Source organism: Bos indicus x Bos taurus, chromosome 2 (assembly GCF_003369695.1).
Source record: "Bos indicus x Bos taurus breed Angus x Brahman F1 hybrid chromosome 2, Bos_hybrid_MaternalHap_v2.0, whole genome shotgun sequence".
NCBI classification, from domain to species: Eukaryota; Metazoa; Chordata; class Mammalia; order Artiodactyla; family Bovidae; genus Bos; species Bos indicus x Bos taurus.
Genome location: NC_040077.1, coordinates 103017397 through 103034081, shown reverse-complemented (window position 1 = coordinate 103034081; position 16685 = coordinate 103017397). Strand labels below are relative to the sequence as shown.

The following is a 16685-nucleotide window of genomic DNA, read 5'->3' as shown; positions in this document are numbered from 1 at the left end:
CCTGGCATTCTTCAGTCCATGGGGTTGCAAAGAGTCAGACACAACTGAGCGACTGAACTAATGGGAAAACAGACATAGAAAATTGACTTATGGATATGGGAGAGGGGAGGAGAGGGTGAGGTGTATGGAAAGAGTAACATAGAAATTTACATTACCATATGTAAAATAGATAGCTAACAGAAATTTGCTGTATTGCTCAGGAAACTCGAACAGGGGCTCTGTATCAACCTAGTGGGGTGGGAGGGGGAGGAAGATGGGAGGGAGGTTCAAAAGGGAGGGGATATATGCTTACCTATGGCTGATTCATGTTGAGGTTTGACAGAAAACAACAAAATTCTGTAAAGTAATTATCTGTCAATAAAAATAATAAATTAAAATTTAAAAAGGATAAAAATAAATAAAAATGTTGCTTCCTTAGCTATCTGATAGCTAGTGGAAGCTAATAATGAAGAAAAATAATTCTTCATTATTCAGTGGAATAATTCTGTGGAATTTAATAATTCAATGAATTCAATAATTCAATTCAATTATTGAATTCAATAATTCAATGGATGCTAATAATGAAGAATAATAATTCTTCATTATTCAGTGTTTGTCATGTGCCATCTGCCAAGAGAGTGCATTGTAGATAGACTCTTCCTAAGAGTTTTACAGACCAAAGAGAAAATTGATCATTCCTTCAAATAGTAAATTCCTCTTATGAGTAAACTGATAAAGAAATTAAATTTAAAAATGAAGAAAGAGTATAAAATTCTGGGTTAGGCCCTTTGCCTCTTCCCACCTCACCAGCCATTGTGTGCAGGCCCCAGTTTATGAATAATAAGGGTACATCCATTTGGTGTCCAGAGATCCTGAAGCTTCGAGTATTCTAGAAGGATCTTGTGAGGACCATAGATACATAAGTGTGGGGTTTCAACTGCATACTGATGGTGAAGGCTGTGTTTTTGTACCATCTTTGTGGGCACTTTGACAGTTAATGTTGGTGAGTATCTATGATGACAGGGCCCCAATAGGAACTTGATAAGCACACCTCACACAATATTCATAAGAGCTTTGCAAGGTGGGTGTATCATTCCTAATTTATAGATGAGGCTGCAATTTTTTAGGATGAGGCAGAGATGGAATTTGAAAGATACCTACTAACTCCAAAGTTCTTCTACACTCTGGCAATACCATCTATTTTTATTTAATCAGCTATTCAGTTTTATATACTAGATGTTTCAAATAAAAAGATCATCATGGTGCCTACTTCCAAAGATGTCACAGCCTAAAATGGAAAAGTGATAGGAATAAGTACACAAGCAAACATAGCACACTTAACATTGATATAAACTCAGTATGTACAAAGTGCTTAAATTGTGTAAAATATGGAAATCCATTCATTGTCTAAGAAGCATAGAGTTCTTTGTCTATAAGCATGGTCAGAGATTACCCTGAACTCAGTAAGACTAGCTACCTTCCTGTCCTCCTTTAGCAATTTAATAGGGAGCTGCTGTTAAGTCACTACAGTCGTGTCCGACTCTGTGCGACCCCATAGACAGCAGCCCACCAGGCTCCCCCGTCCCTGGGATTCTCCAGGCAAGAACACTGGAGTGGGTTGCCATTTCCTTCTCCAATGCATGAAAACGAAAAGTGAAAGGGAAGTCGCTCAGTCATGTCCGACTCTTAGCGACCCCATGGACTGCAGCCTACCAGGCTCCTCCATCCATGGGATTTTCCAGGCAAGAGTACTGGAGTGGGGTGCCATTGCCTTCTCCGTAATAGGGAGCTAAAAGAACCAATTACCTTTCCTGGAGGAGATAAACTGAATTTTACCTTACAGCCTTAATTCGTGTTTTTACCCACAATGCTTGCTGTTGTACATTTACTTTGTGGTTTCCATTTTGAGTTACAGATAATAATTGTGCAGTGGCAGAGTATGCATGCCATCACACTACATGCTGTAAATACAAAATGAACCAGGGAAATTTTCAGGATGATGAACTGCAAAGCACATATGATATCCCATGCTCTCTCCCTGACAAAAAGCCATACCAGGACCACCTAAGAGGAGGTGAACCACCTCCCCACTCCTGTAACATGAGATGCGTGGACCACCATGTAACTATGGCCACTGGTCAAGGCAGGTCCCGTTAGAAAAGAAGCCTCCAGAGTTCCTTGTCCAGAGGAGCCATTTTCTGTTGAGTAAGTTCAGAACTGTTGAGCCAGTGGCTTTCTGGGAAAGGGATGAACTTGTCTTTCGTGTTGAAAGAATATTTGAAGGAGTAGTTTTAGGGCTTTTACCTGAATGTGGGGAAATGGGCAAGATGTCCCCTATGGAGGAGATGCAGCTTTTGCTTCTCCAAGCTCATACTTCTTAGTTTCTTATCACCTCTTGTTTTCCTCTCCGACTCCTATTTATTACTCAGTCTTTTCTCTTGCTCTTTCTTTGCTCTTTTTGATCTTTGTTGCTTTCCCTTTGGTTTTTGTTGCTGTCCCTATTCCTTAAAATTTTTATGAAGGTAGTTTTCCCTTTATTTTCACAATGTGTTGATATTCAGTACTACTCCTTACAATATTTCAAGCTGAACTAAAAAAGTGTCAAGAAAAAGAAAAGTGAAACTGACTTTCTCAAACTATTTAAACTTTCTGTTTGAGAGAAAGGAAAAGGTCCAGGTCAGTTCTTATTTTTATCTGAACAGTTTTCCCATCCAAATAGTCAGCATAAGGAATATAAGAAGATTTAGAGGAATATAGCCATGGTCATGAATAATTCAAATATACATTAAGAATGCAGAACTTTGGGAGCAACCGATACATTTTATAGAGGATACTGGAAGAACACTAGGGAATGAAGACAAATATCACCTTTTCTTATCATTTTTATTAAAAGGACACACTGGGGAAAAAAGATTTTTTTTTTCCAATTATAAATCATAAAGTACCCTGGAACCAGGATTTGGATCTTGTTTCTAAAAAGGAAGTCAAATCAAACCACAGTGGCAAGCAGAACTTCTTGCTTTTCTGCTCTTGTCTTTTTATATCTGTTCTTATGTACCTTCAGTAAGCTTTTTATAAACAATCAGACAAAATTCACATTATTCACTCCAGACATCTGGGCTTATTTCATTCTTGAAATAGATACATTTGTTTCAGATACTTACTTTAGGTATATCAAGTTTTCAAGAAAATGTGATTATTTCTATTTTAAAAATAATAAATAAGAAGTTAGTTTAAAAAAAGAAGAAGAAGATTGCTGAATTGTGGGATAGTCCAATAGTGTTTTCTGCCAAAAGGTGGTGTGATCATGTTGTACAGAGTCCTGGCATCATGTGCTATTGTTACAGCCTTGATACATTCAGTGAAGTTAAAACGCTGCATGCTTCATTCTTTCTTTGACATCTGGTGCCACCTGCCATGACACCAACCATAGTACCTAGCACAGATTAGATAATCCATAGATGTGTGTTCTGCCCCTTCTTCTTTGAATCTTTCTTGAAAGTATTCATCTTTGATAATCTTCAAAATGCCATCTATAATTTAACATAGAAACTTGTTTTCCTTTAAAGGTTGACAAATAAGCAGACCTTTATTTCAGTACCCAAAGCAGTCTTTGACTCTCATCTGTTTGGGATCCACCATGTTTTTAAAAGAAAGTATATATATATTGTAAATATTTTTAGTGTTTAGCTCTATGTTCTTTTTTACTGTAAGAATATAGTAAAAAAAAAAAAAACTATTTCAACCTTATCTAGACCATTTTCTCTGAAGAAAAATTTACTTTGTAGGACCCCTTATATATTCATTGATATATGGTGAAGTGAGTTTTGTCATAAAATCCTAGAAAGTAGATTAAAAATTTGAAAGTCCTAGGGGAGCCCTGGAATCTACCACATAACACTTTGCTGTAACTAACTGAAATTAATGTGAGTGATACAGAGTTCTTGCTTTTTCTTCTCTAGTAAAATCCTGAGAAAGTCATCCAACCTGGAGAAGGACAGCAATTTATCACTCCAGAGTACTGAAGTTCCACAAAAAAGGCACGCGTCACCGGGTAAGCTATCCTCTTCTGTCTAGTTTAGAACAGGCCTTTTGGAACAACCAGTAAAGGTCTCATCTTTAAAAGTTGTACTTCTAACAATTCAAGCAAAGATGGAATGCCCAGCCTATCCTGAGAGATCTAAACACTCCTTACAGTTGCCTGAGTGTGGTGGTGCCATTATGCAAAGGTCTTGAGAATAATTGGAAATTAAGTTATTACTGTGATACACACTAGGAGCAAAAGCCTAAATGGTACTAATATAATGTTGAGAATTACACACTTTCCGACAATTGACCAGGAACTCTTCCATTGTCTACAGTTAAATGACACCGGGATGGTTAGAATGCCCAGCAATAAAACATATTGAATGGAGTCTCAGAGATTTGTCTGAGCTTTACATTTTATTTGTGAGGAATATGAGGCCCAACAAGGTTAAGCACCCTCCCTGTTGCAGTCATCCAGCTGAGCTAGTACTAGGCCAACTGTCAGGGTGGGACTTTCCAGCTAATAGTCTTCTTCCTCCCACTCCACCACTCAGTGTCACAGTCATTCATCGTGCCTGTGTGCTTCCTTCACTCACAGCTAAGTCAGTGGCCCTCAGATGTTAGTGTGCAGAATACCACATGCTGAGCTTCCTGAACCTTCTGCTCAGGTACTTCTGCTGCAGATGTTCCTGAGATACAGTTATTAGAAGCCACAAATTGAGAATAAACTCTCAAGACAGCAGGACTGTTTCATATTCATTAGCTAATATTCATTAGGTGCCTGCTATCGTGTAGGTACTGTCCGAGCTATTGGAGATATATTAGTGAACAAAACAGAGATTCCTCTATGTTAGAATATGATTGGTGCTCTGGGGGGAAAAAATAACCTTTAAAAATGCCATGTGATATTTACGAGTCTATGACACTAATATTCCAGTCTAAGTTGATGAGCCACATGAAAAAAAAAATCTTTTGTTATTGTAGTAGGAATACATTTGTGAATGGTTTTGAGGCGTTAACATGCTGTGTGAATGATCTCTGGGTGTCTGACAGAGTAGGCTAAAGAACAGAATAAGATCATACTGTTGTAGTCCAGTTAGCTTTGCTCTGTGCAGTAGCCATGGATTATATTTCTGGCCAGTCATCTCACAAATGTATTGCTTTGGTCTAGAGGAATGTAAATTCTTCAGCCCCGTGAGCATTTTAACAAAGTCTAGGCCCCGCTGATGTTGGTCACTGTATCTTTGAATATTAAGATTCTTTGTTGTGAGGATAATAAAGTATTTCTATCCAAAATTTATAAAAGTCAATACACTGGCTAATGAATGCTATATATCTGAACATACTTTTCCAGCTAATGTTCCTAACCCAGAACACTGTGCCACATTATAAATGGTATTGGATGAGACCACTTTGGGAATTACTTAATTAGAGTATACTGTAGTCTGGACTAATTGCTTCCTCCCATTTATTTGATCTGAAATATCATTCAGAAACCACTTTGGGGAGGAGAGAATTTATGATCTTAAGCAGATTTTAGCCTCCCAATTGAATAATTAAAAAAAAAACACATTATCACCAGATGTGTATTGCGCATTGGCAGATTCTTCAACCAGATGTTGGGTGTGACGGATTGTGGGGCTAGTGGAGGCACCTCAGATCCTCTAGGCTTGCACTGAAATGATTCCGTTTATTAGGCAATAATATTGGTGATAAAGTTTAATGATATAAACTGGAATGAAAGCAAATGACATCTAGAATGATTGGAAAGAACCCAAGAGCAGACCAAAAGCATCACAGTTTTATGTGAAAGGAAAAACTGATTGGATTCAGCATTTTGCCAGTAGGAAACTTTCATGGAAGGTGCATATTTGAACACATTTCTTATTGTGGAGTATATGAAAGCGTAAGTGATATTTATGGATTCTTATGTGTGTGTGTGTGTCTGTGTGTGTGAGTTTGTGTGTTTATTTTGCTAATCTTTTCTTTCTTTTTACAACAGCCACAATATTTCCTAGTCCAAGTGCTGATCTGGAAAGTACTGGAACAGATACTTTCAATGGTAGTCAAGTGCTTGCCCGGATTCTTAGTTTGGAAAAGGTAATTTCAATCAGCTTTATATTAGGCTCATAATAAAAAGCAGGTAAACAAGCACCTCATAGGAAGAGTACTCCCATTTGGAGTAATATCTTAGAGAGATTCTTTTCTTAGGAGCTCTTTGATAAAAAGCTTAATTTAGAGACATTCTAAATTCCTTAAAGTCTTGGATATTTATTTACTTCCCTGTTAAGTCCCTTAATTGAACTTAAGATTTTCATTTGGTAAAAAAAAATAGGGTGGCATTATATGTGATCTTTTAATTTTCTGAAGCAGGGAAGAAAAAATGCTGTATGAAAGCAAATGAAGCTAGAGCAGCCATCAGACTCGCTGCCTCATCCATACTAAAAATGCTTTTGGAAAAATTGGAGCTATAAAAAATATCTCCCCAAAGTAATAAAATCCCTTTCCTTAGCATGGCTTAAAGAGCTTACCTATGGATTTCTGTCTGGTTTACTCACCTTCCTCTCTAAGATTCCAGATTGCAAAATGATAAACATAATTTCTAAGAGGTGTGTACTGGCAACCTATGAGCTACATGTGCACGTGTGCACATATACAAGGATTGTAAGAAACTGAATTTGAATGCCTTTAGGCCGAAGAGGTACCCTTCTGTTAACTGCAATCCCCACTTTTCCTTATGGTCTTTTATCCAACCAGATTCATACATTTAAGTTACTTGGCTGGCCCATGGGCATTTGAGTCCTGCTTTGCATGCTCTTCAGAAATTAAGAGGAGATCACTTTCAACATTTTGCCACAGAGGGACTGTTTCTCTCTCAGTCTCTGTCTCTCTCTATCTCTCTGTCTCTCTCTCTCTCTCTCTCACACACACACACACAAAAGAATTTTAATAATACATCTCCATCTTATCTAGTAGACATTTCTTCCATCTGAAACATGGAGACATAACTCTGATCTTTATTCATGTTATTCGTATTCCTGTGACCTTAACCACTGCTACTTAATATGTGTCTATTAGTTCCCCTTGAATTGACATTATGTATAACTGAGGCATCTTAATAAACTTATTTATGTCAGTAAACCAAAGAACAATTCAAAATGAATGGAAAAGGCACCATACCTATCAAGGCAATTCTGCCAGTGCTGGATGATATATAAGACCTTCACAGTCAGTTTAGTCTAGATTTTGAAATCCTGGTGTATATAATAGTTGAGGTACCTAAATCACCTTGTGTAACTGAGAAAACCCCACCATGTGCCCACTTAATTCCGGTATAAAGCCTCCACAAGTCATATCAGGGTGTAAACTAGGAAAAGTTATTTTATTCCATTCCATTTCTTCCATATTCTAATAATTTTATTTTATTTATGATTTTATTCCACTCCAATTCTTCTATATTCTAATACTGGAAGCAAACAGTCTTGTATTATATCAGTTAAATTCTTTAATAGCTAAAATAGCAATGCTATTCTCAAAAAAAAAAAAAAAACCCACAATGTATTGTATTGAAATTCCCAGGTTCTCTTTCTCAGATGGAATAAAACTTCAGAATTTTGTGAGGCAGCACAAAGTCATATATCCAGTGGAGATAAGTGAAAAATGAATTTTCTATGTATAGATACATATTTTCAGAGTAGTTGGAGCAGAGAAAGGATATAAAAATTAGAATGACATATTGATGTCTGTGTCAGCAATCTCTCTGATTCCTCTTTCTTTCTGTTTACTGCTTTCTGCAACCCTTGCAAGAATAAGTAGAGAAATCATTTTGGAGTGAATTTATATGTGACGTTAAGAAAGAGATATAGATGAATGACTAGAAGACCTGGCACTTAGAGTATATCCTAGAATAAATGGATCCTGTCTTATTTCATTATATTTAGAAGTTGAATCACTGGAAGGCATAGTGTAGATTTTGTGATATAAAAGGGGAAGGATGAAGGTAGTTAGCCTTCACCTGACAGGTTGTAAGAATCAATTATTAGGAAGGGTGCATTAAATATTGCAACTCACTGTAATTGGCTCTATAAATATCTAAACAACTTAATAATGGTGAATGTGATCAATATTATAACTGAAAATAGTGCTACATCTGTGACTAGTCTGTACTGTAAAATATATGGGGGCCCTCCATTATAAAAATGCTTTCCAATTATTGCCTTTGGTAATTATATACTTCTATGTATCTTCACATATGTGTTTTTCTTTTTTCTTTAATGCATAACTCATAAATGAAATTATTGCTTTTCCAATGAAACATAATCCATGTTTTTCTACTTCTTCTAAATAAACACTGTTGATCTTGAGACTAGACTCTGAAGCTCATCCTCTTTGGAAGTCTTCCAGAAATCCTGGCCAGTTTCCCATGAGGTGTCACAAATTGTTAGGACCCTTAAATCTCTGATGCTAAATGCCCAGGAAAAGCTAAGATTTTTAAGCCTGAAGATTTTTGTCAGAGAAGATCTAGTACATTAGGTTGTCTCATCAGATACAAGAAATGAGTGCAGTTAAGAAAATCATATGTGAATATTTTAAATCATAAAGATGACAATAATCACTATATTCACATATTCTCTCAGGGATTTTCATGGGTAAACCCAATGTATTTTAGTTTTAATTTCATAGTTGCTATAATGCAGGAACTTAAAATGGCTATTATGTAAACAGGTTCATTTCCTTGAAGACTAGTATATTTGATATCTGTATTTACTAACATTGTTATACCGCTTTTCTCACACACATTTTTAGCTTTTACAGCAAAATTCAACTTCAGAAGATATAAGAAGAGAACTGTGTGAGAACTATCCAGGTTATATTGCTGATTATGCCTTCTCTTGGACCACTCTAGGGAAAAATGTTCTTAATATATTTTGCCTGTCCAACAAGACCTTTTTAGAGTCTTCTCTCCAAGAACTAACAAACCAATTCTCTCAGGTGAGTGTAAACATTTTAATATGATCAGGGTCTCATAACAATAGCAGGAAATGTATCATTTCCATTCTTGTATGCACAAAGCAACTCAAAGTGATTCAAAGAGCAAGTCCATAGGTCTCATGGACTGGAAAATGCTGACTGAAATACTGGCTCACATTTGGCATGAATTCATCACACAGAGGTTCACACATGATGTCAAATTCTAAGCAATGACTACTTTCCATTTAAACGTGCTGGATTGAAATGATCCATTAAACAAAAAATATTGCTTTATGGTTAATACGGAGGTAGAATCTCATCTTTGGAGATGAAATTTGACCTTGGTTTATGGTAAATGAAGATTGACTGTTTTCTCTGAGATTTTTAAGTAAGATTACTCAGGATGTAATGTAAATTTAATGATTAAACTCTCAGAGCCTGGTAATTCACAGAAGCTAGAATAATGGGTAATCTTTTAAATGTTTATTCTAAGATAAAACCTAATTTAAAACTTTGATTTTTATGAAAGAATATATCCCTCTTTCCAAAATATTATACACTAGAAACAAGAACTTTATTATATGAAGTGCTAATGACCTTTTTTGTATGCTAGTCTTAAATTATGATGTGAAAATCAGAAAATAAGATACTGATCATCTTTTTAAAATGAAATTCCACATACAATGAGAGTTCACAAAATCAAAATTTTTGAGTTGCCTCAAAATTTTATAAATGAGAATAAATTCAACATGTTCACATCTAACATTTTTCCCCTTGATCCTATGAATTTTATTGAATGGATGGAGGTTTGTGACATTCCAGGAGGCGGTGATCAAGACCATCCCCAGAGAAAGAAATGCAAAAAGGCAAAATGGTTGTCTGAGGAGGCCTTAAAAATAGCTGAGAAGAGAAGCTAAAGGCAAAGGAGAAAAGGAAAGATACAGCCATCTGAATGCAGAGTTCCAAAGGAGAGATAAAAAGTGAATAATACAAAGAAATAGAGGAAAGCAATAGAGTAGGAAAGACAAGAGGTCTCTTCAAGAAAATTAGAGTTACCAAGGGAACATATCATGGGCACAATAAAGGACAGAAATGCTATGGACCCAACAGAAGCAGAACTTATTAAGAAGAGGTGGCAAGAATACACAGAAGAACTATACAAAAAAGATCTCCATGACCCAGATAACCACAATGTGTAATCACTCACCTAGAGCTAGACATGCTGGAATGCGAAGTCAAGAAGGCCTTAGAAAGCATCACTATGAGCAAAGCTAGTAGAGGTGATGGAATTCAAGTTGAGCTAGTTCAAATCCTAACAGATGATGCTGTGAAAGTGCTACACTCAACATGCCAGCAAATTTGGAAAACTCAGCAGTGGCCACAGAGTGGAAAAGGTCAGTTTGCATTCCAATCATAAAGAAAGGCAATGTCGAAGAATACTCAAATTACCTCACAATTATACTCATCTCACATGCTAAATATTATTTTGAGCAAAATAATGCTCAAAATTCTCCAGGCAAAGCTTTAGCAGTACGTGAACTGGGAACTTACAGATGTTCAAGCTGAACTCAGAAAAGGCAGAAGAACCAGAGATCAAATTGCCTACATCCGTCGCATCATCGAAAAAGCAAGAGAGTTCCAGAAAAATTTCTGCTTCTGCTTTATTGACTACACCAAAGCCTTTGACTATGTGGGTCACAACAAACTGTGGAAAATTCTTCAGGAGATGGGAATACCAGACCACCTTATCTACCTCCTGAGATATCTGTATGCAGGTCAAGAAGCAACAGTTAGAACCAGACATGGAACAATGGACTGGTTCCAAATTCGGAAAGGAGCATGTCAGGGCTATATTTTGTGAACTTGCTTATTTAACTTATAGGCAGAGTACATCATGGGAAACACTGGGCTGGATGAAGCACAAGCTGGAATCAAGATTGCCAGGAGAAATATCAATAACCTCAGATATACAGATGATACCACCCTTATGGCAGAAAGGGAAGAACTAAAGAGCCTCTTGAAGAAAATGAAGGAACAGAGTGAAAAAGCTGGCTTAAAACTCAACATTCAAAAGATGAAGATCATGGCATCTGATCCCATCACTTCATGGCAAATAGATGGGGAAACAACGGAAACAGTGACAGACTATTTTTTTGGGTGCCAAAATCACTCCAGATGTTGACTGCAGCCATGAAATTAAAAGATGCTTGCTCATTGAAAGTAAAGCTATGACCAACCTAGACAGCATATTAAAAAGCAGAGACATAACTTTGCCGACAAAGGTCCATCTAGTCAAAACTATGGTTTTTCAATTAGTCATGTATGGATGTGAGAGTTAGACCACAAAGAAAGCTGAGCTCTGAGGAATTCATGCTTTTGAACTGTGGTGTTGAAGAAGACTCTTGAGATTCCTCTGGACTGCAAGGAGATCAAACCAGTCTATCCTAAAGGAAATCATTCCTGACTATTCGTTGTAAGGAAATACTTTGGCCACCTGATATGAAGAACTGACTCACTAATACAGGAGGAGAAGGGGATGACAGAGGATGAGGTGGTTGGATGGCATCACTGACTTGATAGACATGAGTTTGAGCAAGCTCTGGGAGTTGGTGATACACAAGGAAGCCTGGCGAGCTGCAGTCCATTGGGTTGGAAAGAGTCAGACATGACTGAGCAACTGAACTGAACTGAAGTACAGAATGCTTAAATTACTCTTCATTAACCTGAGTTTTCCAAATGAACCAGATTAGAAGCACTGTTATGATAATGCCAATTCAATGTAGAGCACTTAGAATTCTATCTCAACAAACTCAGAAGCCATATAGAATGTGTGGCTAAAACTACCTTGTTCAAAATCACATTTTCAGCATGAAGGACCTTGAATTAAGATCCAACTAAAGCCTGACTACTACTATGAATGAGTTTATTAAGAAAATTGCTTGGGGTGGAAATATAATGAAGAAAATACTTCTGAAGTTGTTCTCTGGGACCTGTGATCCAGAGCAAGAGTAAAGATCATGGTTTTCTTTTATTTGTTTGCTTAGAGTACAAGATGTGACTATAGGATATTCACTATAAATCATTATTATAACTAAAGTTCCTTGTATTGCAACAGAACTTTGGAAATATTTTGTTAAGTATGTGTAATATTAAACATTTTCATGTATTTGTATATATATATATATATTCACACATTTATACATAAAACACCTAAATTTTAAAGGTTTTCTATGCAAATAATATAAGGTCTACTAATGGATCTGCATGAGGAAATGGCAGCCCACTCCAGTATTCTTGTCTGGAGAATCCTATGGACAGAGGAACCTGGTGGGCTACAGTCCATGGGGTCACAAAGAGTCAGACACAAGAGACTGAGCAGGCACTACTAATGGATATAGAGAGTATTTTTCTATATATCCTAAACTAGATCCTAGAGAAAAACAAACGTATTACTCAGAAGCTAATTTTATTTTAAGAAATTAATTTTAATTTCCCAAAACCCAATTTAAAGTATTTTGTATAAATGGTTTTGTTAACCAAACATTAAATATGCCAACATCTAAAATTATAGGAAAAAATTCAATTACATGTAAGAACATTTGAAATGGTTACAGTTTTTCCAAGTAAAGGATTGCTAAGTCACTTCAGTCGTGTCCGACTCTGTATGGCCCCATAGACGGCAGCCCACCAGGCTTCCCCGTCACTGGAATTCTCCAGGCAAGAACACTGGAGTGGGTTGCCATTTCCTTCTCCAGTGCATGAAAGTAAAAAGTGAAAGGGAAGTCGCTCAGTCGTGTCCGACTCTTCACGACCCCATGGACAGCAGCCTACCAGGCTCCTCCGTCCATGGGATTTTCCAGGCAAGAGTACTGGAGCGGGGTGCCATCGCCTTCTCTAAAGTAAAGGATTACTTCAAACTAAATGAAAATCTGAATTACTTAATTGAAACTCTCGACTTCCAGTGTTTTCAAAGACAGTCAGCCATGTGGTTACAGATATTGAAGTCTCGTCTCACCCTGTCTATGGTTTTATTTTTTTAAGCTATCACGTGATCCAAACAACCAGAAGACAATGTTTCAGGAAATGGTTAAAGTGCTATCCTTTTTCTCACAAGTACAAGAGCAGACAGCTGTGTGGGAGCTTCTCTCCAGTTTTCCAAATGTGTTCCAGAATGACAGCACACTAAGCAATCTATTTGATGCGCTTCGAAATGCAAACAGGTAAGAATCACTGTTCATAACAAAGTCTTTTTTTTTTTCCTTCTAATGTTACCTTGAAGATCACTGCTAAGTAGTTAATTTAAACACAGCAAATAACCTTTCAGCACTTACTGCAGATTTTGGCAGTGAACGTGAGGGTATTAGATAAGCAAAGGAGAAAGATACACTGTGGTCATCAGGGTTATTGACATGTATATAGGGAACTGAGGAACACTAATCATAACATCAGTAATGTCAATTGATATCCCAGAACTCTGAAAAGATGGTAGAGGAGGACCAACGGTTGATTGGAATGGCTCAGTCTGACTCAGGGACCACAAAGGCTCTGTGCATCTGTATTTTACATGCTCAAGATGAAAATATTTCATTGGATTTTTGGTACTACACCGTAAAAAAAACAACCTTGCATATTGGGTTGACTTTATTTGACATATATGACACAAAGATTTGAAAAACTTGCAGAAGAAATCCCTTTAAAGTCTGTTTTCCTCATAAATGAGATCTGAGCATGCTAGCATTTAGAATTTGATGAACACATACTTAGGTTTTGGCTGTGATGCCTAGCTAATTTGGAAATGTGCATTAAACAAAACAACTGCATCAACAACCAGTAATTACTGGTGCCTGTTACATGCCAAACACTTTACTGGACCCTTCATATATTTTACATTGAAACTTAACAACAGAACTATCATTTATTTCATAAATGAGATAATAGAGGGCTGTAAAAATTAAATAATTGATGATCTTGCAGCTAAGAGAGTTTGAACCTGGGTTTTTATACTCCAGAACCCAGATGCCTCTCTACTATGTCACTAAGAGCACAGTGGATTCCATGGTTAATGTCTGAAGCACCAGAAAGGAGTTTTCTCATCTTCTCTGGAGAACTTCTAAATGTTTATATTTGTTCAAAGACCTTGTAATAAACCCTCATGTTGGTATATTAATTTCATTTGATTCTCATAACACCGCTTTGAGATTGAGACCACAGATATCTGCATTTTATTAAAAAGAAAACACACCTTCATGGAGGTCAAATGACTTCTTCAGGAAGGTCAAAAGACTTCCTCAAGGTTCTACAACTAAGTAAGTGGTAAAGCTAGAACCTAAACTCAAGGAATCTGAATCCAAGTCCTGTGCTCTTTCCACAATAAATAACATGTCATAACTAAACTCGGAGAAGGCAATGGCACCCCGCTCCAGTACTCTTGCCTAGAAAATCCCATGGATGGAGGAGCCTGGAAGGCTGCAGTCCATGGGGTCGCTGAGGGTCAGACACAACTGAGCGACTTCACTTTCACGTTTCACTTTCATGCATTGGAGAAAGAAATGGCAACCCACTCCAGTGTTCTTGCCTGGAGAATCCCAGGGACGGGGGAGCCTGGTGGGCTTCCGTCTATGGGGTCGTACAGAGTCGTACACGACTGAAGTGACAGCAGCATAACTAAACTATAAAAGAAGCAAGATATTAGTAAATTTGATTTGGTCCTCATTTTGGCTCTTCAGGAAATTTTCACTCACTCAGAATTTTGACACTTGGTTCTCTTCCTCCTTTGTATATTCTATTTTAGAAAACAAACAGGTAAATCGATGAAAGGAGAAACGGGATTGTTTGAATTGTACAGTGTAGCAATGAAAGAAGTCAAGATACTCTTGAGACCACAATAAGATATCACTAACACTCACTAAAATGGGTTCAGTTTTAAAAGATGAGCGACCCCAGTTGCTGGCAAGAATGTAAAGCAAATAGAATTCATACATTGCAAGTTAGAGTGTAAAGTGATATAACCATGTCAGAAAACAGTGTGACAGGCTCTAATGAAGCTAAAAATAGAACCATGTGATATACCATTCTACCCCTGGTTATTTACCCAAGAAAATGAAAACATATGCCCACATGAAGACTGGTATGCTAATGCTCGTAGCAGATTTATTCACAATAGCTAGAAATTGGGAGAAAAACAAATATCCATAAACAGAATGGATGAAAAATTGGAATTCTACTCAGTTAAGAATAATAAACAGATTACTTAATCACACAACAGCACAGATAAATCTTATGAATATTGTGCTGGCAAAAGAATCCAGACCACAAAAAAAAAGGAATACATACTAGATGTGTAGATATTGTATTATTAACAAAATTAATGTATAGTGTTAGAAATCAGAACAGTGGATATTGGGGCAACTGTTGGAAGCATGACAAAACTTTTTTAAGGTGATATTTTGTATCACCTTAAAATAAGATATTTTATATCTTATTTAGCATGGTGGTTACATACTTGTATATATTGTCAAAGTTTATTGAATAATAACCTTAAATAGGCTTATCATGTTGTATGTGAATTATACCTTAATGAAATTTGGTTATTAAACAAAAAATAAAAACCAAACTCCCACAAAATAATGCTCACTGAAAGGTGGAAGATCCAAAAAAATACCCTTTGGTCAAAAATAAATTAATTAAAATACATTAGACATCATTTTGATAGAGTAAATTACATAAGGTCATTGTACTGTGGCTATTTTAATTCCCTTAACATTTAAAATAAAATTATTGTATTATACCATAGATATGTTCTCAGGTAATGATTAGAATGTTGTTAACCAGTCTACATAATAATGAAAACAGCTTTTAAAAGAAATAGCTTCAGATTGTTATAAAGCAGATGACATCTGACTTTTTTCTAACCTGGATAACTTTCTTTAAATCAGTTGACTTTTACTTATTTATTATTTAGCTAATTAATTAACTTAAATTTTATTGCCAATTTATATACTTGTTCTTTCTAACATGAAAGCCTCTAGCTATTTGTGGGATTTTTTAATGCGATAAATTTGGCCTGTTGCATTTTGTAAATTTAAGGTGCACAGGCTGTCCATGATTTGGAGCACTTGGTGTGCTACTATCATTAAGGAATTTAATTTTTAATTTAATTTTTAATTAAATTTATTAGAAAAACTTCTAATATATTTGAAACAACATGGGTATGTGAATCTACTTTTCACTGGTAATTGCAATGAAATTCTAATACAGATTAAATATTTTCAATGAAAATTTAGCATCTGAGTTGAGATGTTTCATTAGTGTAAAATATACTTTGAAATCTGAAGATAATGCAATAGAAGATAAAATACTAATATATTTTATATTGATTAGATGTTGAAATGATAATATTTTGGATATATTGGGTCAAATAAAATATATTATTAAAATTAATTTCATCTGTTTCTTTAACATAACTACTAGAATATTTAAAATTAAATGTCTTGCATTATATTTCTGTTGAAAGACCTTTTATGTCAACCATTTTTTAAAGTCAAATCTTAACTATTATTATTAAAGTGTCACTAAAATTCTTCAGAAATGACTGTATTTTGTCACCAAATCATTGGTTTATCTTACTCTTTGTTGATCAAGTAATATGAACAAATAAACCCTATCAAAACTCATTGCTGTTATTTCCTCCAGCAGTTTTGTAAAGTTGT

At 36.0% G+C, this 16685-nt stretch overlaps 1 protein-coding gene across 1 annotated transcript in view; it reads left to right on the top strand.

The window, feature by feature from the left end:
- Positions 1–16685, top strand: part of ABCA12 (ATP binding cassette subfamily A member 12) — a 167208-nt gene that overhangs the window by 39012 nt on the left and 111511 nt on the right. The window contains 4 exon segments of the mRNA XM_027554070.1: positions 3942–4033; positions 6008–6105; positions 8812–8997; positions 13018–13196. Of these exon segments, the coding sequence (XP_027409871.1) occupies positions 3942–4033; positions 6008–6105; positions 8812–8997; positions 13018–13196 (555 nt within the window).